The sequence below is a fragment of the Mandrillus leucophaeus genome, unplaced genomic scaffold (genome assembly GCF_000951045.1).
Source record: "Mandrillus leucophaeus isolate KB7577 unplaced genomic scaffold, Mleu.le_1.0 Scaffold212, whole genome shotgun sequence".
NCBI classification, from domain to species: Eukaryota; Metazoa; Chordata; class Mammalia; order Primates; family Cercopithecidae; genus Mandrillus; species Mandrillus leucophaeus.
This window is the reverse complement of record NW_012102166.1, coordinates 797,800-820,453: the sequence shown is the minus strand read 5'-3', so window position 1 is coordinate 820,453 and position 22,654 is coordinate 797,800. Positions and strand designations below refer to the sequence as shown.

General features: G+C 49.0%; 1 protein-coding gene and 1 pseudogene across 2 annotated transcripts in view; both read left to right on the top strand.

The window, feature by feature from the left end:
- ZZEF1 (zinc finger, ZZ-type with EF-hand domain 1) overlaps positions 1-21,470 on the top strand; it is a 188,471-nt gene extending 167,001 nt beyond the window's left edge. The window contains exons 48-60 of the mRNA XM_011980457.1: positions 1,636-1,835; positions 3,937-4,056; positions 5,403-5,594; positions 6,954-7,054; positions 9,061-9,196; positions 9,302-9,661; positions 10,563-10,706; positions 12,501-12,669; positions 12,846-12,944; positions 13,431-13,596; positions 17,790-17,943; positions 18,608-18,679; positions 20,572-21,470. Coding sequence (XP_011835847.1) covers positions 1,636-1,835; positions 3,937-4,056; positions 5,403-5,594; positions 6,954-7,054; positions 9,061-9,196; positions 9,302-9,661; positions 10,563-10,706; positions 12,501-12,669; positions 12,846-12,944; positions 13,431-13,596; positions 17,790-17,943; positions 18,608-18,679; positions 20,572-20,652 — 1,994 coding nt within the window. The 3' untranslated portion in view covers positions 20,653-21,470. The remainder of the gene's footprint in view (positions 1-1,635; positions 1,836-3,936; positions 4,057-5,402; positions 5,595-6,953; positions 7,055-9,060; positions 9,197-9,301; positions 9,662-10,562; positions 10,707-12,500; positions 12,670-12,845; positions 12,945-13,430; positions 13,597-17,789; positions 17,944-18,607; positions 18,680-20,571) is intronic.
- Positions 21,471-21,523: 53 nt separating this feature from the next.
- LOC105539950 lies at positions 21,524-22,644 on the top strand (annotated as a pseudogene). Its single transcript, XR_001006130.1, has one exon. The product of XR_001006130.1 is annotated as an uncharacterized LOC105539950 (transcript).
- The last annotated feature ends 10 nt before the right edge of the window (positions 22,645-22,654 follow it).

The window sequence follows — 22,654 nt, the reverse complement described above, 5'->3', positions numbered from 1 at the left end:
GAGGCGGGTGGATCACCTGAGGTCAGGAGTTCGAGACCAGCCTGGCCAACATGGTGAAACCCCGTCTCTACTAAAAATACAAAAATATCTGGGTGTGATGGCGCACGCCTGTAATCCCAGCTACTTGGGAGGCTGAGGCAGGAGAATCTCTTGAACCTGGGAGGCGGAGGTTGCAGTCAGCCGAGATCGCGCCATTGTACTCTAGCCTGGGTGACAAGAGCGAAAACTCCCGTCTGAAAAAAAAAAAAATACTGGTCTATTGTCTTCTGGCTTGTGTAGATTCTGGGATGAAGTCTGCTGTCATTCTTCTTTTGCTATGTTTTTGTAATGTCTCTTTCTCCTCTGGCTATATTTTTAGCAATTTGATTATGCACGTACCTTGACATGACTTTATGTTTCTTCTGCTTAGGTGTTTAATGAGCTCCTTAGATTTACAGTTTTCATCAAATTTGGAAAAGTTTTGACCATTATGTATTCAAATATTCTTTCTGCCCCCACCCCCATCTCTACCAGGACACTTCCACTCTCTCTGTTGGAAAGGCAAAATATTCCCAGCTCTCTGTGAGCTCCAGGAATTGTTCTGTCTGCTGTAGCTCTTTCTGCTGTCCCAGGTAGTTTCCCTTTCACAGAAATGTGCAGGTCAGTATGCAGCCACAGACTTGTGATCGACTCTGTGGATCTCCGGAGAGCTCTCCCCAGCCCACCCCTCTCTCTGTGCATCTCCCTGCTCTGTGATACTCTGCCCTGTACATTCTAGCTGCGTTGACCTCCCTGAACTCTAATCTTTAATTCATTGAGACTGCTGGATTCTGCCTGAATGTTTGCTTCCCACTTTGCAGCTTGGAAATCGTCTGCAGATAGCTGGTGCTATTGGAGGGCTGATCTAGTTTATGTCCCTTCTCTCAGGGACCATAGTCCTATACTACCTTTTGCCCAATATTTGCAAGCTATTGTTTCATGTTTTTTCAGTATTCAGTACTCTGGTTGTTTAAGGTGGGAGAGTAAATCCAGTCTCTCTTGTTCTGTCTTGTTTGGAAATGGAAATCTCATGTGTATTTTTTTTTTTTTTTTGAGATGGAGTCTAGCTCTGTCGCCCAGGCTGGAATGCAATGGCACGATCTTGGCTCACTGCAACCTCCACCTCCCAGGTTCAAGTGATTCTCCTGCCCCAGCCTCCTGAGTAGCTGGGATCACAAGCGTGTGCCACCACGCCTAGCTAATTTTTGTAGTTTTAGATGGGGTTATACCATGTTGACCAAGCTAGTCTTGAACTCCTGACCTCAAGTGATCCATCCACCTTGGCCTCCCAAAGTGCTGGGATTACAGGCATGAGCCACTGTGCCCGGCCTCATGTATGCTATTTTTAAGAACTTTTGTTAACACCTGTGGAGATGGCCTTCTTATACACAATAGTAAGAATGCAAATTGTCCCACTCAGTTGCTTGATGGATAGGTAGCCATTACTATTTTTGTGTTTACCTGCAAGCTGGCTTTATTGGCTAAGACTGAGCCCAGGAGATCTGTGTTTCTGCAGTCCCTACTTTAGTAAGGCATGTTCCTATGGAAGAAATAGCTGCTGGAAGCATGAACTGTACTTTTTGTGCCTTTCTCTTTCTGCCTGATGTCACCCTTCAGTGAAGGACTACCAGCTGGTCCAGAAGGGAGGAGGACAAGAATGTGGTGACTCTCAGGCCCAGCTGAGCCAATACTCCCAACACTTTGCCTTTATCGCCAGTCACCTTCTGCAAACCAGCATGGACAGCCATTGTCCCGAGGCAGTGGAAGCAACTTGGGTCCTGTCCCTGGCCCTCAAAGGATTGTATAAAACACTAAAGGTAATGGTGAGCTTCTCCAGTTGGCAGTGAACCTGGCTATAATTTGACATCTGCGTGGGGATTAACTAGGAGGAAATGCCATCTGATTTCGATGGATGGTAAACCCTAGGATCTTGATTATTTTTAGAAACGCGTGGGCCTTGCGCACAGATAACTTCAAAGAGGAAATACTATTTTCCGGATAGTTGGCTTCTTTGTCTTTCCATTGTTTCAAGGAATCCAATACTACTACTTCATGGGAACACAGCTTTGTCAGATGAAGAGAAAACTTGACTGAAAAGTTTCTAACTTTCCTCTCTAAATGACAACTCCTGTGCTTCATCATAGACGATGAAGGGAAGAATAGAGGGAGCTAGCATCCTAGGGAATGAGCAACAGATTTGGCAATTGGAGTGGAAAGAGGTAGACAAGTTAAAAAACTGGGCAATGGCCAGGCGCAGTGACTCACAGCAGTAATCCTAGCACTTTGGGAGGCTGAGGCTGGCGGATTGCCTGAGCTCAGGAGTTCGAGACCAGCCTGGGCAACATGGCAAAACTCCGTCTCTACTAAAATTACAAAAAATTAGCCAGGTGTGGTGGTACGCGCCTGTAATCCCAGCTACTCGGGAGGCTGAGGCATGAGAATCATTTGAACCTGGGAGGCGGAGGTTGTAGTGAGCCGAGATCATGCCATTGCACTCCAGCCTGGGCGATAGAGCAAGACTCCGTCTCAAAAAAAAAAAAAAAAAAAACCAGGTTGGGCAATATTTGGCATGGAGATGAGCATGCTCGCTGACTTACGAGAATTTCCAATACCTGAGAGGCAGAGGAATGATCTTTCAAGGAAACACATGTCAGCTCACTTTTAGGATCATCTTCCCAATAGAGATATCCATGAAAGGAGGAGCTCAGCTGAAAAGTTGAAGGCTATTCAGCGGAAGCACCAATACGGAGCTCATGGAGGGCACTCAACACCGCAGGAGCTGGACTCAGCGGCATTTCAGCTCTGATCTACACTGGGAGTTTGTGGTTGTAGAATTGAGACCATTCATCTACTATTTCTTTTGTTTGTTTGTTTGTGGGTTTTCTCTGGCATTTCTTTGTTTGAAACAGGGTCTCGCTCTGTTGCCCAGGCTGGAGTATAGACCTGTGATCATGGCTCACTGCAGCTTCAAATGCTTTGGTTCAAGGGGTCCTCTTGCCTCAGCCTCAGTCCCTAGCTGGGACTAACCACAGGCATGTACCACCATGCCCAGTTTTTTTTTTTAATTTTTAATTTTTTTATTTTTTTTAGAGACAGGGTCTTGCTATGTTTCCCAGGCTGGTCTTGAACTCTTGACCTTGAGCCATCCTTCTGCCTCCGCCTCTCGAAATGCTGGGGTTACAGGCCTGAGCCATGGTGCCCAGCCTGCTGTGCCCAGCCTGCTGTTTCTTGAGTTCATGGCATTTATCACAATGTGCTACTGTTTCCATTGTTTACATTGTAGTAGGAAAGGGAAAATAAACTCCCTAAGGGCAGCAGTCATTTCTGTCTTTGAATCCTTCATTCAGCAGATATTTGTTGAGCACCAAGGGCCAGATGGAACTGAGTATGTAGTATTGAGCCAGAAAAAAGGTCCCTGCTCTCCTGGAGCTTACAGTCTGACCGGCAAGAGAGACAACAGGGAGCCTGCAAGAAAAACTGCTGTGGGTCAAAAAAAGCCTTAGTCTAGTAAAATTTGAACTGATAGATAAGGAGTCAGCTTTGGGAAAACTGGACAGAGCATTCCACGCGGAATGAGTAGCAAGCTCCAGGCCTCAAAATGGAACAAGCGTGGTTGTCAAGGAGCAGAAAGAACACCTCCCAGGCTTCAGGGTAATGCAGGAGAGGGGGTGCGCAGCCAGAGAAGCAGGCGGGGACCTTGGTCTCTGTCAGCCATGATCAGAGGCTTGGATTTTAGCCTAAAGAGCACCGGACAGCTTTTGGAAGTTAGAGCAGCGGGGTGTGACATAAAATAGGCTTCATTCAAAAGTATGTGTTGAATGAATGAATGAATGAGTGAATGAACAGACTGAGTTATAGCTAAGGTTGTACCTTCTTCACTCCAAGGCAGTCACAAATCGTTCTTTTTCTGCGTGGCAGGCTCACGGTTTTGAAGAGACCCATGCTACCTTCCTTCAGACCGATTTGCTGAAGTTGCTGGTGAAAAAATGCAGCAAAGGGACTGGCTTTAGTAAAACGTGGCTCCTCCGGGACCTGGAAGTAAGAGACGAGAGGGACTCCTGCTCCTCTTTCCTGGTGCAGATGTACTGGCCTAGGAGTTAGAAGCGTCAGCGAATTCCAGTTACTTCTGCCCTGTGCACGCTCATTTAGTACAGTGTTGGAAACTCCCTTGCTTCTGTATTCCCTTTCGGAAATAGGGATTATAACACTTGTCTACCCCTGTCAGGGAAAATGAATTTAATGTTTGTTCAAGAACAGTGGAAGAGAAGCGTTTTATGGAAACACATGATTAACCATTATATCATGGTAATAAAGTATACCCTTGAATTTTTATTTCCCTTTAAAGTTGCTTTCAGCCAATATCAGCCTCTAAATTTGTCCTCACTTACGTTTATTTTTACGTAGGATTTTAGTTGATCATTGTAATTTTATTACTGTTCCCCTTAGACCTTAGAGTTTTCTTAGTGGAACTACTGTGGTTCCCTGTGGACTTTCTGTGCCCAGTGCCAGCTTTAGGCCCAGGAAAGGCTGCCGCCGCATAGGAGGGAGTGAGCGGCCATTCACAACCCAGCAGAGCCTGGAACCTGCAGAAACAGCTCTCATTTGCCAGAAGAGGATTTGGTTAGGTTTAAGGAAAATATGCTAAAACATATTAATGGATAATTTGGAGAGTATTTGAACTTTTATTCTTAGGGAATATTTTAAATTAAAATTTTTTATTATTAGAACCACATTGCAGAAAACTTTATATATTAAAAAAAAAAAAAAAAACCCTCCAAACTCTGTATCCCAAACACAGCTGCCATTAGCATTTGGTATATTTTCTCCTTCTTGTTTTGTTTCTATGCATTTCACGGTGCATGTGTAAATCTAGACCGCATCGTGAGCATCTTATTCAAAGAAACTGATGGCATGTGGGTTTCTTTCTAGGTTTTGATGTAGTTTTCATAACATTTTTTATGGATACATATAATACATGAAGGTGGCTTTCAGTTTTGTTGCTATTAGTGCTTCACTGAGCGTATTATGAAAATAACTTTGTATATTTTACATTATTCGTAACAGATGAGTTGCTGGGTGAAAGCATATGAGCATTTTCCTAGCTCTTTACATTTTGCCAAAAGAAGTTCTAAAACGGATGATAGCAGTTTATACCATCTGTGGGAAAGTTAATAAACACAAAGGTCCCCATAGTGTTCAGTTAGTATTTCTTTGGTTACAAAGTATAATTAAACATACATTCGTGTTTCTTTTCTAATTTCACATTCTTCAAGTAAATTCTGATGTCTTAAAATGGTTAGGCCCAATATTTTCATGATTAAAGGACTGTACCGTCTTCCCGCCCACTAAGCGCTCACATTCAGCTGGATTTTCTTTCTGTGTAGATTTTGTCCATCATGCTGTACTCCTCAAAAAAGGAGATGAACGCTTTGGCTGAACACGGAGACCTAGAGCTGGATGAGCGAGGGGACCGAGAGGAAGAGGTGGAACGGCCCGTCAGCAGCCCTGGCGACCCAGAGCAGAAAAAGCTGGACCCCCTTGAGGGCCTGGATGAGCCCACCAGAATATGTTTCCTGGTGTGTTCTTGAGTCGTCATGTGGCTTGGGAGGGGCTTCTGAGGGATGACTTCTCTTTGGCCCGGGCCATGTTTCAGCCTAAACATGAAAACGCTTCCGTCGGCTGTCCTGAGAATTCACTTCCTAAAGACTCAATCTGTGTTGTGCAGAATTGATCCAGAAGAACAGAAAAGCCCCACAGCCATAGTTCTTAATATATTGGGTTATAAACTCAAAAGCTTTAGGTCCTCTCTCCCCATAAAATACACATTCAAATATGTATGTAAAATTTTGCATGAATTTCCAGGGCTTACTAAAGCCCTAAGGCTCGTCCATGAACTCTCTACAATAGTTCCTTCCTCATAGTTTCTCAGAAATACACTCTTACCTCCCCTAGGTAATCTATTCTTCCTCAGAATAATATGAAAAGGATGAGGGCTTGGACTTCAAAAGTTGTAATTCAATGAGGAGTAAACAGAATGTAGGGTAGAATGTCAGAAAAACCAAGTCCCAGCCAGGCACAGTGGCTCACACCTGTAATCTCAGCACTTTGGGAGGCTGAGGCAGGAGGATCGCTTGAGGCCAAGAGTTCAAGACCACCCTGGGTAACTTAGCAAGACCCTGCCTCTACAAAAAATAAGACTAGCCAGGTGTGGTGGCATGCACTGTAGTCCTGGCTACCCAGGAGGCTGAGGCAGGAGGATCACTTGAGCCCAGGAGTTCAAGGTTACAGATTTTGCAAGAAAGTTTGCATCCCCTGCCACAGAGCATACATGCATTTCTGTATCCATGAATAAGTGAAAGCTATGAATCCAGTTGGCACAATACAGAAAATGATAATGTCATTGATACTAACAGAAAGACTACTCTGATCAACATTGCTGACAAGTTTAAGTGCAGGTTAAAACTCTTGCCTTTCTACGCTTTTGGTACTCAGTGGTATGAGCTATGATCACACCACTGCACTCCAGCCTGGGCAGCCAAGTGAGACCCTGTGTCAAAAAAATCCAAAGAAAATACCGTGCCCATATATGTGCTAGTTGTCAAACTTGAGTGTAAAACGGTTATAGAGATGCTAGCCGTGAATACGATGTGGTGAGTAAGTATCTACTATTAGCACTGTATTTTGTTGACAGGATATTTCTTTGGGGTTTTAGTGTTTTATAATTTCCTTTGAAATTACAATCCTAATGTAGGTGTTACAGTCCCTGTTTTAGTGCTTACAATTGTATATGCTTTTTAAACTACCCATATAATGTTCCTCAATTACAACCTGTGGAAGCTTTTGCTATATTATCTTGTCAGTTTTGAGTTCAGTTTATCAAAACTGTATTGAAGCCCTTTTAATGGTTCTTGTCTTTGTCCTCCCCGGGCCTCCAGATGGCTCATGATGCCCTCAATGCCCCTCTGCACATTCTTCGGGCCATATACGAACTGCAGATGAAGAAGACTGATTCATTCTTCCTGGAGGTTCAGAAGAGGTAAGGGACATTTCGGTGCAGCTGAAGTGTGGCCAGGGAGGGCACATGTGAGGGCGGGAGGGTGTGCCCCTCCTGGCAGCGGCTTCTGGATCGATGGACACTCCGACAGGCCGGGAAGCAGTTGCTAGTCCTTTGTAAGGCGAGGTGGGAGGTGGCCTGTGCTGCATTACCTGGATCATCTTCGAAGTGCACCGTGGTTCCTCTTTAAAACTGATGTTTGTAGTCTGCCTCTGAGAAGTAAGTTTCTGAGAGGAAACTTATTTTACAGATGCAGAAATTAGGCAGGCACCAAAATGGCTCTCGTGTGTAATCCCAGGGAGCAGATAGTGTAGAACAGGAACTTCTGCTCAAGAGATTTTTAAAATTAAGAACATACCCTTTCTCTTGGCCAGAAAGTTCAGAGCTAGTTCTTGGGCCCAGCTTTTTAATTTGGGTAGAACTTTACATATCTGCAGTCTGGTCTCTTCCTCCATCCCCCATATCCTAATTTTGACTCTTCTTACTCTAATTGTGAATTCTCATTTAATTTGTCTTTTATTGTACATTTCATGTGTCTCTTTTATGAGTTTCTTATATATTGCCTAAAAGCCTTTGTGAGATGAAGCAGGGTTGCATTAGTTAGGGTACAGTCTAAGCTGCTGTAACTAAGAAACAAGAAATATAATGTATCAGGGCAGTAGAATGTGTGTTCTCTCACATAACAGTCCAGAGGTGGGCAGAGTCTGGGGTGGGTGACAGCTGTGCTCCACAGAGTGACCCAGCAATCCCAGCGTTCTCATCTGTGGAGTGGAAGCTCACTTGGCCACCCCACGTCTCGGTTCTAGCCCAGAGGAAAGGGGGAAGGTGGAGAAGGGACTGCGCCATTAGTCGAGGTGGGACACCACCTTGCTCACCTGCACTGCCCGGAACCCAGGGGCATCACCACATCTAGCTGCTAACCATGTGTCTCGCTGGGTGACTATAGCTCTTGCTAAAATTCTAGGGAGCTTTAGAGAGAGAGAAGGGCCACCACGTTTCGGCCAAAGTCGTCCAACTGTTCAGACTGCGTTGAAATAAGGCAAACACCAGGCTGTAACCATTCCAGCTGTTTCTGTACTTCACTTCTGTTTTCTGTGTGTCATTTTCATTTTTCTGTTCGTAAACCACCAACCACAGCATGGAGTCACTCTGAACCCATTTTGATTCAGGAGCTGCCCAATTCGGGGATCACTCTTTGCTCAGTTAAACTCTGTTAAATTGTCTTTAAAAAAAGAGAAGGGGAGTCCAGGCATGGTGGTGTGAGCCTGTGATTGCAGCTACCAGGGAAGCTGAGGCAGGATTGCTTGAGCCCAGGAGTTCCAGTCCAGCCTGGGCAGTAGCTTCAACACGTCATCTCTAAAAAAATAAATTTTAAAAAAAATGTTTTTTTTAATGAAAAGAAAACATTTAAATTAATTTAAAAAATGAAAAAGATCGAAAAGGAGAATGGATTTTGCAGGAGAGTTTGCATCCCCTGCCCCAGAGCATGCATGCATTCTGTATCCATGAATAAGTGAAGGCTGTGAATCCAGTTGGCAAAACACAGAATATGATAGTGTCATTGGTACTAACAGTAAAACAACTCTGGTCAACGCTGCCAGCAAGTTTAAGTGCAGGTTAAAACTCTGGCCACTATGCCAGGCACAGTGGCCCAAGCCTGTCATCCCAGCACTTTGGGAGGCCGAGACGGGCGGATCACAAGGTCAGGAGATCAAGACCATCCTGGCTGACACGGTGAAACCCCTTCTCTACTAAAAAATACAAAAAACTAGCCGGGTGAGGTGGCGGGCGCCTGTAGTCCCAGCTACTCGGGAGGCTGAGGCAGGAGAATGGCGTAAACCCGGGAGGCGGAGCTTGCAGTGAGCCGAGATCCGGCCACTGCACTCCAGCCCGGGTGACAAAGCGAGACTCCGTCTCAAAAAAAAAAAAAAAAAAAACTCTGGCCTCTGTACACTGTTGGTACTCAACTTTGTGCTGCCTTTCTTCAGGTTTGATGGTGACGAGCTCACCACAGATGAAAGGATACGGTCCCTGGCTCAGCGGTGGCAGCCCAGTAAGAGTCTGAGGCTGGAAGAGCAGAGCGCCAAAGCTGTGGATACAGACATGATTATCCTGCCATGCTTGGTATGTCACCCCGCCTTGGACCCAAAGTGTCCGCACCCCATCCCCCACCCCATAGCACCACTGTAAGAAGGCTAGACCTCTGTAACGGTGGGCTTGGGTTTGCAGTCCCGGCCTGCACGCTGCGACCAAGCCACTGCTGAATCGAACCCCGTGACCCAGAAGCTGATCTCCAGCACAGAGAGCGAACTGCAGCAGAGCTATGCCAAGCAGCGCCGTAGCAAGAGCGCCGCCCTCCTGCACAAGGAGCTGAACTGCAAGAGTAAGAGGGCTGTCCGGGACTACCTCTTCCGAGTGAACGAGGCCACGGCTGTCCTGTATGCCCGCCACGTGCTTGCGTCCCTGCTCGCCGAGTGGCCTAGCCACGTGCCAGTGAGCGAGGACATCCTGGAGCTCAGTGGCCCTGCCCATATGACCTACATTTTGGATATGTTCATGCAGCTGGAAGAAAAGCACGAGTGGGAGAAGGTAGTTATGCAGACTGAGCTTGCGCTCACCCACCAGGTTCTTCCTCTGCCCCACAGGCTTCCTCCAGTGAGTGCTTCCTGGAGCGAGGCTACCTGTGTGGCTGTGCGGCTCCCTGACAGGTGTGAATGCAGCAAAGGTAGGGCCACTGTATCCTCTCCCAAGGATTGGGCTAGTGAGGAACTCAGGGGCCCTGAGCGCAATTTCCAACTGAACCAGAAAGCTTTGTCGCCATCTTCCCAGTTTCCAAGTGCAGAAATCTTGAGGCACATTCGGTAGCTCCTTTTTGATCCTGTGCCTCACCCACCGTCACACACAAACACACAGTCCATGAGGAAGTTCATTTGGCCTCTCAGCCTTGCTTTGCCCATCTGAGAACTCCACCAGACCTCGAGGTCCTTGCCCGGCCTTGCAGTGCTGCAGGTGCTGGCAGGCTTGCTTTAGCATATCTAGCTTTCAGAAGGGACAAAGGGAGCCATCCTGCCTCTACTAGGCCCTTGCATGGACATGTCCTCCCCTAGTTCTTGCCACCTAGAGCTCCCAACTCTGCACCTCACTGTAGACATCGATTACATTGTGTGGTCATTATTTATCCATAGGCCAATCCACCTGCTTGGCTGGGGACTCCTTCAAGGACCAGGACCCCTTATGACTGGTTCTGTTAGTTCTTTGAGACCACCTCTAAGCAGTATCATTCTGAAAGGACTGCAGTGTCCTGATTGACAGCAGCAGCCTGGTCCAGTGAGAGGCTGGTGGAGTTGGTTTTGGGTGATGGAGTCACAGAGGCTCGTCCTAGGTCTAAGATGATGCCAGCACCTTTGGGTGGGTCTTGGGTTGAAGTAAACTGTCCCTTCTTCCTGATGCCACTAGCAGGCCCTGACCTTATCTGTCTGCTTCCTACCAGATCCTGCAGAAAGTGCTCCAGGGCTGCCGAGAGGACATGCTGGGGACCATGGCCCTGGCTGCCTGCCAGTTCATGGAGGAGCCAGGAATGGAGGTGCAAGTGAGGGAATCGAAACACCCATATAACAACAACACCAACTTCGAGGTAGGGCCTGGGGCTAGCAGGCCCTGTAAGGGCTACTGAGTGGCAGAGACCTCATCGGTCCCCTGGACAGCAGAGACCTGTCCAAGAAAGCGCTTCCTGGAACCAACTGCAGTCTGCCTCCTCGAGGCCAGGGGTTCTGTACAGCAAGTCTCTTCTCCGGGCCTTGCTTGTTTTAGTAGAAGAAAATGGGCCACCTCGTGCTGCAGGAGAGCTTTACTTTCCCTGCAGCAAGCTCCTGAGAGAGAGTGCTTGGCGCCACAGTGAGACAGTGAGTCTGAATGTGGTCCAGGTTGGACCCTCACTCTTCCGCTGCCTCCTAATGACCTGCCCACACCTTGGATACTACAGCCCCTTTTTAAATTTCCCATAACTGAATCAAAGTCTCATCTTTTCCATCCTTAACTTTGTATCTGGGCAGGGAAGTAGGCATTTTGATGAGGGCAGGATGCCTCAGGAATGGGGCAGCCTCAGGAATGGGGCAGCCTCCGTTATTCTCATTGACTTAAGGCCATGTATATCCTTTAGCACCTTTTTTTTAGACGGAGTCTCACTCTGTCGCCCAGGCTGTGGAGTGCAGTGGTGTGATCTCAGCTCACTGCAACCTCCGCCTCCCGAATTCAAGTGATTCTCATGCCTCAGCCTCCCTAGTAGCAGGAATAAAGGCACCTGCCACCACACCCAGCTAATTTTTGTATTTTTAGTAGAGACGGGGTTTTACCATGTTGGCCAGGCTGGTCTCTTAACTCCTGACCTCAGGTGATCCGCCTGCCTCGGCCTCCCAAAGTGCTGGGATTACAGGCGTGAGCCACCTCACCTGGCCCCCATTAGCACTTTTAAAAATGTTGGAGAGAAAACAGAAATGTTGGAGTTGCCCAGGCATCTACTTCCGAGTGGAAGATACCTGCAGCAGCAAAGGTGGGTGATGAAAACCGATTTAGAACTGGGTTACTGGCCAGCTGAGATTGTGTTTTTCAGAAGTATAATCTCCTAACTGCCTTCCTTCCAAGTCTCTTCTCTCGCCATGTTCCTGCGCTCCAGCCCCACTCCCTTGGTCCCACACAGGCACATGTGGTCAGCCACCAGGTTCGGCCCCAGAGAGGTCTTGTCTTCTCCACTGATACTAGACACTCGTTGTCCTTCTCTGGAGTTCCTGCTGCTGCTACTTTCTGATTTCCTCACTTTTGCCTCAGCCCAGCCTTGCTCCACACCAGCTGTCAGTGATGCTACACCGTGCAAGCCTCACCAAAGCTTTCCAGGGTTTTCCCTGTTGTCCAGAATCTTAGTGCCTCATTTTCATGCCCAGGGCCTTCAGTGTCTGCCCCTGCCAGCCTCTCTGGGGTCATGTCTTGTCCCTGTTCCTGCTTCCCAAGCATATGTGCCCATGTAGCACACCCTTTACTCCAAACATGACAAGCTCCTTGCCATTCCCTGAACGTGCTAGACCTTCACAGGGCTGTTCCCCTGTCTGAAACACACCCCATGCACTCAGGTCCACCTTGCCTCCCACTCCTGCCTTCTCCTGGCAGGGTCCTCCTGTCCTCTTCACTCTTCACAGCAGCCTGACACTCCTTCTCTGGGGCCCCGTGCCGCCTGCCCCACTGTGCCTCCCTCGCACCGCATTTGCAGTCCGTGCATGCTCCTCGCCGCAGCTGGACCGTGCACTCCTGGAGGCCAGGGCTGTGGTTCACTCATTCTCACGCACCCAGGTCCAGCCGCAGGACTCAGCATGGGGCAGCTGCAGTCAGCGTCTAGTGAGCAGCATCGACAGATGTGTTCTCCATTTCCCCTCTCTAGGATAAAGTTCACATTCCTGGTGCCATCTACCTCTCAATCAAATTCGACTCTCAGTGCAACACAGAGGAGGGCTGTGACGAGTTAGCCATGTCCAGCAGCAGTGACTTCCAGCAAGACCGACACAGCTTCAGCGGGTCTCAGCAGAAGTGGAAAGATTTTGAGCTTCCAGGTAGTGAAACAGATACTCGATTAGATAGGTTCTTCACAGGCAGTGTTTCAACTTCATACCGAGAAGGGGCCTTACGGGAGAATGTTGAAAGGGGTTTAATAGCTTTCATCCGAAACACCTCTTGTCATTCCCTGTTGCTCCAGTTCCTGACCTGCCTCTGATTCTTGTGTGCCTAGGAGACACTCTGTATTACCGCTTCACCTCCGACATGAGCAACACCGAGTGGGGTTACAGATTCACCGTGACGGCCGGACACCTGGGGCGGTTCCAGACAGGTGTGTGCTCTGGGCTTTGCGTTCGCACCATCTGCCTGCCAGGGACACTCCATGGCTGTGGGTGCCATGATGTCACTGATCTTGGTTAAAATCAAAGCAGGTACTTGTCTCTCACACTTTCCAAATTTGTGTCACAAGCCCCACACCTGTCACTCCTGAATGTGATTTCATTGGCTAGTGGTAAACTTGAGTGGCCAGCTATGAGAGGCATTCTGTCAGGGCCCGAAAAGGATGCTTGTTCTCTTAGAATTTGCCTGGGCATTTTGAAAAAAGGAGGAACTGAAAATATGACCCCTGTGTCATTTTTACAAGAGCCTTCATTTCAGCCAGAATTTAAATGATCGCAGTTATTTCATCCTATTGATTAAAATTTGAGCAGTTTATAAAATGTAGAATTCTTAACATACACAATTGTTACACTTTATATAATAATATTACTTATTGCATGTCTCTGTTTGTATATCTGTGTTTTGGGGTGTTGGCCAGGATTCGAGATTTTGAAACAGATGTTGTCAGAAGAAAGGGTTGTGCCTCATCTCCCATTGGCAAAAATTTGGGAATGGCTGGTGGGCGTGGCCTGTCGCCAGACTGGCCATCAACGATTAAAAGCCATCCACTTACTTCTGAGGATTGTGCGATGCTGCGGCCACAGGTAAGCAGTGTCCTGGATGGGAGCCCTTTGCCAGGCGTATGTATCCCCACTCTGTGGCTGGCCCTTTCATGCTGTCAGTGGTGTCTTTGATGAAAAGACATTTGTGGTTTAATGTCTTCCAGTGTTTCAGCCATTTGCTTTATGCTGACGTTCTTGGTGTCTTGTTTAAGAAATGTTTGCCTTACTCAAAGGTCATGAAGGTATTTCCTATGTTATCTTCCAGAAACTCATTTTTCCTTTCACACTTAGAGGACTATCTGCCTGGAAAGCATTTGAGTATATGACAGAAGGGGTAGGCATCAAGTTAGTTTTGTTCCGTGTGGATCTCCATTTGACTCTATAGATTTTGTTTGTTTGTTTGTTTTTGAGACAGAGTCTCACTCTGTCATGCAGGCTGGAGTGCTGTGGTGCGACTATAGATCAATTTGATGAGAATCAAGATCTTTAGAACACCAAGTCCTCTAATCCACAGCCATTATATATTCTACTTATATTCCTCTATTGTTTAGGTCTTAGTAATATTGTATAGGTTTCTATGTAGAGGACTTAACATTTTGTTAAATTTATTACTAGATATTTAATGTTTTTGATACTATAATTGGTATTTTTTAATTTTAGCTTTGTTTTTTGCTGATATACAATTAATTTTTGTATATTGCCCTTATATCCAGTGACCTTACTAAATTTGTTCATTCTAAGACTATGCAGATTATTTAGTGTACAGTCGTGTCATAATGTAAATAAATGTTATTTCTTCCTCTCAGTGCTTAGACGCTGTTCTTGCCTTTTGCACTAGGTAGGACATACAGTGTTGAATTGGGGATTGTAGACATAATTGCCTTATTCCTCATCTATGAGGGAAGGTGGTAGTGACTGTGTGTGCCATATATGTTGTCTACTTGGTCACCACCCTCCTTCCTCAGAACCCTACCTGTCAGAAGCTCATTCCTCCTCTTTCCTGCATTTCCAAAGCACACACAGACAGAGACACACAGAATGCCAGCCAGAGTGCGTTGATGATATTTGAAGCAACAGGTTGTCTTCTCATGGAATATGGAACTGTCATTAAAATAATAAAGGACTCTGAAAGTCAGGGGAGAGAACATGATGGCTGGTGTAGTCAGTCCATAGGCAGCGTGGAGAGAGAGGGGAGAGCTCCGAGTCCCCATGGCCGATTCTGTACAATCAATTCTCTCTAGAATCTTCTATCGTTCATTGAGTCAACAAATATTTATGGAGACAAACTGGTCCCTGCTTAGGGCCTTTGCACCTGCTGGCCCCTCTGCCTGGAACTCTCCTCTCGTACCCTCCCTCTTCCCCTCTGGCTCTAGGTCACTGTATTGACATTTTCGTGAATGTTCAATATTTGTGAATCAGCCCGGGTGGCTGAGAGGCTGTCTCTGACCTCCCCCTCAACCAAGAGACAGGAGCCCTGCTTCTTTTTTTGGTGGTGGTAGGGGACAGGGTCTCACTCTATCACTCAGGCTGGAGTGCAGTGGCACGATCATAGCTCACTGCAGCCTCCAACTCCTGGGTTCAAGTGATCCCCCCACCTTAGCCTCCCAAGTAGCTAGGACTACAGGCGTGCACCACCACACCTGGCTAATTTTGTTTTTTTATAGAGATGGGGTCTCACTGTGTTGGCCAGTATGGTCTCAAACTCCTGGGCTGGGCAGGCTTGCTGTTACCCCCATGTCCTCATATGCAGACAGGATCACTTAGCCCCACACGGGCTTAGCTCTGTTCACTTGAGCGTCGAGTCCAGTAAGAACAGTCTGGTTGAGCAGTGCTTATGAAACATGGAACATCTCCATGGTCTCCTGGCTGGTGGGCCCTTCTTACCTGCAGCAGGAAGGAAGATTTGTGCCCCTGCCTGCAGTCTGCTGGCCACTGGCAACCTTCTTTCCAGTGGGGACACTCCTGCACCCTCCGTCCCGAGCCCAGAGGGAACTCCCAGTATGCCTGTCACCCTAGCCTCTTTCATGTGTGCTCCTCATAGAGTGAGAGGGGGGCCTGGCTGAGGGCTTGGCCTGGAGGCCACACACAAGGGGCAGTCCTCAGGGGAGGGACCGTCTCAGCTCACAGGTACATTTTACCTCCCATGCTGATGCTTCTCTGAAAACCCAGCTGGAAAGCTATCAGAATTGCCCTGTTTGTTTTGTGAAGATTTATTTCTCTGGGAAAAAGAGATTGGCTTCAGGATAACAATTAAATATACACAATGATTTTTCAAGTCATAAGAGAAAAAGCAAATTTTTTAAAAAAAGCAAAATCCAACATTATGTAATTATATATAGCCATATAACAAGTTCTAGAATATTATTTATTTCATAATTTTTCTTCTTCAAAGGATATTGAGTTGGAATTAAAGCAAAGGACAGCCTCCCTCTGAGTAAAAACGAAAAAAAAAAAAAAAAACCTCAGTTCATTCTCTCAGCAGGGGTTGTGTTTTATTTAGGGAAAAGCTTTCTGCCTGGGCAACCTTGCAAGCATCTTCTTCTGTTTCATAAGCCAAGCCGAAAATCATAACAATGGTAGTCATCGTTATTTTATTTTATTTTATACTATTATTACTTTTTGAGACAGAGTCTCGCTCTCTTGCCCAGGCTGGAGTGCAGTGGTGCCATCTCAACTCACTGTGGCCTCCACCTCTCGAGCTGAAGTGATCCTCTCCCCTCAGCCTCCTGAGTAGCTGGGACTACAGGTGTGTGACACCACACCCAGCTAATTTTTCTATTTTTTGTGGAGACAAGGTTCACCATGTTGCCCAGGATGGTCTTAAATTCCTGGGATCAAGCAATCCCCCGACCTTAGCCTTCCAAAGTGCTAGGATTGTAGGTATGAGCCACTGCTCTTGACCATCTTTTTCTTTCTTTAATTTTTTTTTAGAGGTGGGGTCTCGTTCTGTTGCCCAGGCTAGAGTGCAGTGGCACCATCATAGCCACTGCAGCCATGAACTCCTGGGCTGCAGTGATCCTTCCACCTCAGCCTCTTGAGTAACTGGGACTACAAATATGAGCCATCACGTTTGTCTTAAGTGTTCTTTTCTGATTATTAAAGCAGTGAGCATTGTAGAAAACCTAGAAAGCTGATAGGGTCAACTGCTGATGGCATCTTTTGTTATGTCTGTTTACTGTTGTTTTTCATATGCATAGAGAAAATACTGTATATGCAGGTTATTTTTGAATTTTATTTTGTATATGTAGTTTTACATCTTGCTGTTTTTCTTTTTTTTTTTTTTGAGATGGAGCCTCGCACTGTCACCCAGGCTGGAGTGCAATGGTATGATCTCGGCTCACTGCAAGCTCCACCTCCAGGGTTCAAGCGATTCTCCTGCCTCAGCCTCCCTAGTAGCTGGAATTACAGGCGCCCACCACCACACCCAGCTAATTTTTGTATTTTTAGAGACAGGGTTTCACTATGTTGGCTAGGCTAGTCTCGAACTCTGACCTCATGATCCGCCTACCTCGGCCTCCCAAGGTACTGGGATTACAGGCATGAGCCACTGCACCCGGCCACATCTTGCTTTTTTTCATTTAATATTTATCTTGAGATGAATTCCCACTCTCATTGGAAAGTCTTCATAGCTTTTTTTTTTTTTTTTTTTTTAAAGAGACAAATGTCTCATTCTGTTGCCCAGGCTAGAGTACAGTGGCGCAATCATGGCTCACTGCAGCCTCCAACCTCTGGGCTCAAACGATCCTCCCACCTTGGCCTCTCGAGTGGCTGGATGCCATCATGCCCAGCTAGTTTTTTCTTGTTTGTTTTTTGTTTTTTTGTTTTTTGTTTTTTATTTTTTGTAGAGACAGGGTCTCACTCTGTTTCCCAGGTTGGTCTCCAACTCCTAGGCTGAAGTGATCCTCCCACCTCAGCTTCCCAAAGTGCTGGGATTACAGGTGTGAGCCACCATGTCTAGCCCATAACATCCATTTTTCAAGATGCACGTGAGCACACGTCCAGACCTCCTGTTCCCTTGGAGCCTGGTTTTGAAGTTTAGGTTCTGCCCCTTTCCTTCCTTGCTGTTGGTGACTATTTGTGGCTGTTTTGTGGGGAGCATAGGTGAGACTGCTTTATAATCACTGGTACCAGCTGTGGGAGAGGGAGGGTCTGAGCTGTGGTTCCTGCCAGCTGTCAGCCATGTGACCTTGGCGTGGCCCTCACTGAACTGACCACCTCCGGGGCTCCTCCCGCAGTGACCTGTGTGACCTTGCGCTGTTGAAGCCCCTGTGGCAGCTCTTTACCCACATGGAGTACAGCCTGTTTGAGGACGTGACACAGCCCGGCATCCTCCTTCCCCTGCACCGTGCCCTCACTGAGCTCTTCTTCGTCACCGAGAACCGTGCCCAGGTGAGGCCTGAGGTCTGGGCAGGGAGCCCGGTGCCCCCGTGTGTGTGTGTGTGCTCCCTCTGCTACCCAGGGCAGAAGTCGCCACCCCATCTGAGCCTGAGTGGCAGGGGTCTCGACAGGCCACACAGGACAGGCGTGGCTGAGAGTCTGAGGCTCTCGCCTCTCCCAGCCCTGGGAAACCCTCAGGTCAGCTCTGAGATTGCCTATTTTGTCAGGCCTAGAGCCAGTGGGGGAAAACCGCCTGGGATCAGCCCTGGACAGCAGTGAGTTTTGGAAAATAAAATGATGGGTTACTTCTGCTTCCTCCTCTTTTTTCCCTCCCCTCAGCACAATAGACTCATTGAATGTGGGAGCTGAAAGGGCCTTTCAGAGTTCTGTAGCTTCCCTCTCCTTTCACACATGAGGAAAGTGGCCTGAGGAGGGGTCCCGGCCTGCTCACCCAAGGGCAGGTGGAGGCAGAGGCGGCCCCGGCAGTGGGCACCTGGCTCCTGCCAGTCAGGCTCCCGCCAGGGTTCTGAGCAAGGCAGTGCCACGCGGTGCCAGGCGGAGTGAGTAGCGTCCACCCGCGAGAGGCTTCTGCTTTCGCAGGCGGGTGTCCCGGGTGGTCTGGGAGAGCTGCACTGTGCATCTGGCACTGCCGCTCACAGCCCCGCTCTCTCTGCAGGAGCTCGGCGTGCTGCAGGATTACCTGCTGGCCCTGACCACGGACGACCACCTTCTCCGCTGTGCGGCACAGGTACTCTCTCCACCCCGACAGAGCTGGCCCGCAGGCTGCGGGGCCACCATCTCACCATTGCCAGGGCAGAGAAGGTCTGCGCGCTGCGTCTGAGTAGGACAGAATCCACCCGGAGGTTACACAGAGCTTGTTACAGTTCTGTGACTGCACTTCCTCCTGGTGCGCAGAGAGCACTCATGAGCCCCATTTATCAGAGTCACTCACTCTAAACTGCGGGGTCAGAAGAATTTGTGTCTTTAAAACCAAAACAACCGATGCCTTAAATTTAGTTTGGCTGATTCTCGAAGTTTCCATGGAGTTAGATTTCACATATTTTTAGATGTGAGTTGCTTCTCTGGTAGCGGAACTCCTCTGCTGACAGCTGTTTGGTCTCAGGATGCTTCACACTTTTCACTGACTGAGGAGCTCAGAAAGCTTTTGGGTATGTGTATTATACATATATCCATACGTGCCATTAGAAATGAGATTTTCGATTTAAAAAGTAAGCAAAAGTTTAAACCTTTACCTTTTTTTTTTAAGTAGTGAACCCATTTCATGTTAACATGAATAACACGTCTTGTGAAAAACAACTCTAACTTTTCAAAACGAAGTAATTACTGAGTGCTCTGGGACAAATAGGTGACCAGAAAAGAAGAAAGGAACGCCTGCAGAGGGTGGCGCTGTGCTTAGCCCTGCAGACCCCTCACGTGTGCTCATAGAAGACAGCTGGATTCTCATGTCCGCTTCTGCAGTCAGTCAGGTCACACGTCAGGCGCTGGAACACTCCACCGTATACTCAGGAGAAGGAAAGTGAAAAATGAACCTTGCAGACCCCGAAAGGGTCTCGGGAGTCCCCTGGCCCCAGACTATATTTTGAAAACCTTGGACTCCTTGAATATCATCATGTGTGTGGCCCAACACTCCCAGAAGACAGCTAGGGACACTGAGGCTCACAGGGTTACCCGTGGGTGGACACCCGGCCGGGACACCCAGCCAAGAGCCCTGCTTGAGCGCGGCGCTCTGTCCTTTGGACGTATTCTCCGAACACACTGCCCTTTTGCAGGAAAAGGGTTGTCTTTCTTGCCATAGGCTTTGACGTGTACCCTTGGAAGTGGGAATGCCCCCAGCCCATACCGAAGAGTTTGTGTGAATTCACCCGAGACCTGTAGGCAGAGTAAAAACTCCCTTACCCCCAACAGCTACCTACCAACATTGCCACCCCAGGTTTCACGACACCATGTAACGAAATTGTGATATTTGCCGTCCTGGCCCCAAAGCTCAGCATGGCGGCTTGCCTGTGGGCGGGTCCCTTTTGCGTCCCCTGTCCAGTCTCCATTTCCTCCTTACCCTCTTCTGACCCTCCCCACAGCCTGTCAAGTGTACTGCACCAGTGTCCTGACGTTTCTCCCTGAGACCTCTCCCTGCCAACCCCCTCTTCCTCCCTCGGCCACCTCCACCTTCTTGCTGCCCAGACCCTGAAGGCCTGACGGACCCGGCCTTGCCTCCAGGGCATCTGAGTGCCCTCCTGGCCCTGTTTTCTCTACTCCCTCTGGTCCCCAGCACTGGCTGTTCGTTTCCTGTGAGTGCCATGCCCTTCCCCACCTGCATCTTTGCACTGTTTTCCCCAGAGTGTTTTCCCAGACCTCTGCGGACAGCCTTCTGAGCCCCCGCACTGGGACTGCCCCCTGGACAGTGATGATTCCTACCTACATTTGGAGCTTTCACGTGCTCTTAAAAGCATTTTCTCTCTCCCTCCACCCTGTGGGCCTCTGGGGGAGGGGAACACATCTGGGTCATCTCAGGCCCCCCTCCTCCGTCCCCTCGTCCTCAGTGCTCAGCTGAGGGTCTTACCAGCGCTCAGTGAACAAGGGAGTGGCTCCTGACACTGGCGACAACTCTTTTTCCCTCCACAGGCTCTGCAGAACATTGCTGCCATCAGCCTGGCCATCAACTACCCAAACAAGGCCACCCGCCTCTGGAATGTGGAGTGTTAGCCCTTGGTGTGGCGCGTGGGACTAGCTCATCTGCCACAGGGACTTTAGAGCGGACAGCCAGCCTCATTCGGGAACACTCCTGTAGCGCCAGCACCTGGCTCTCCTTGAGCTGACTTCCACTCCAATTCGGATGCCAAGCAGCCACGCCTCCAAGAGCTCCTGTGCATAGGCTGGACACAAGCACAGGCTGTAGCATGTTGAAAATAAGCCAAGCGGTGCAGAATGCCTCAGAAAGGGTGGGCAGGGGGCCCTTCTCCAGAGGCTGTCCCTGCAGGAGCCATGGGCCTGGGAAGACTTGGAAGCAGCCTCTCAACTGGTTTCTGTCTCACTTGCCTTCAGAGGAGGCACAATCCACCCAGATCCACCCTTCCAGCAAGACCGCCAGCGGCTGCCCGGCCTGGGACCTCTTTGCTTTTCAAACCAAACCAAAACTGGCGAGAGCCCCTCCTGGCCACCACCGATCCCCAAGCATCCAGTACCGAACCAGGCATCGAGCTAGCTCCCTGCACGGCCGCGCCCTCCCAGAGAACTCCTTGAGAGGAACAAGTGCCCTTGGGGACAGCCGGCAGGCGCCCCTGTACGTCCGCTCACGCGCCAGGTAGCACCACCGCAGTTTCTCAGTTGTTTTGACATATTTCAGTTTCCACCTCACGTTTTTAGAGCAGAACCACACTGTCTCCCTGGAGGGGCTCAAGGGCATGACCCGGGACTGACCATTCTGTGAAAGTAGCAGAATGTGAGGAGCACGCGTGAGCTGCTGTACCTTGAAGATAATCAGAGGACATCTTATCTTAAGAGTAAAAACCCGCATCATTTTATTTCTGCTTGACAGTCATGGTGGTCTGTCATACCCACCTCTGGGACTCTGCGTGGCTGTTTGGCTGTCACTTGTAGCAATAACGGCATTAGTTCTAGTCAGTGCTGTTTTACATTTTTCTTTTGATGGGTTTAGTCTTGCACTGGAGTGCCGATGGTGATTCTCCCTCCAGAGCCACGCTTGGGAACATGAAGCAAGCCTGGCATGTGGGCTGCGTGCCGGCCTTAGTGGACCCGTGGGGATGGAGCATGCCTTTAGGGGCAGTGTCTGGGCTGGAAGCACGTGCCACCACACAGTGCCAGAGCCAGAGAAGGGGCCCAACCACCAAGGCCAAGTTTGACCAGGTCGGCATTGCCATGACCCAGTGTGGCCCGTGGCCTCTGAAGACCCCTCTCTGCAGGGTTTGCAGGGATCTGGATTGCAAGGGCCGGAGTCTGTAGGTCTGGAAGCATCTTCCTATAAGAGCGCTTTTGCCTGGTGGGTCAGGACTCCAAGGTGCAGCAGGCTTCACAGCCCTACAATTAAGTTCTCAGCTAATCCCCAGAGTTCTGGTAGAACCATCCCGGGGCGGGCGGAGGGGGGGATTCAAGGGAGACAGGAACACATGGGCAGGTCCTGGAATTCGGTGGCCTGAGGACTGAGGCCATCGCCTGGTGGAAAGGCCTGGCCAGGTTCCCGTGGCGTGGTACCTGAATAGGCAGGTGCTGCTGGCTCCGTAGAAACCCTTTCCCCATCTTTTGCTGTTTGCCAAACCAACCTTGCTTTGGGAGCTGCCTGCACGCCCCCCCCAGAGAAGGCCCCACCTTCTGCGCCCCTCAGACCCGAGGAGGTCTCCCAGTGAGGAGTTTGCCAAGAGGGGGACTCACAGGAAACAAGGCTTGGTGCTTGGGAGGGAGGCCCCGCTGCGTGCTCAGACTCAGCCAACCTGGAAGGTAGACGAGGAGATGGCACCACCCACGCGCCTCCACACCCCAGACTCCGAGTAAAGCGGGCAGCAGGGCAGGAGTCACCCCTTGTGGCAGTGGCCGCCGCTGTACTCCATCCTCCCATCGGGAAGATCAGCTGTAAATAAACGCTGGGCTCTTCAGAGCACCTGTCCGCCCACTGCCCTTGCTGTCCTGGGCTCTTCGCTGCAGTTCACGGGAAACCAGCCTGAGTCTGCCCGCATCCGCGACGGCTCCGCCC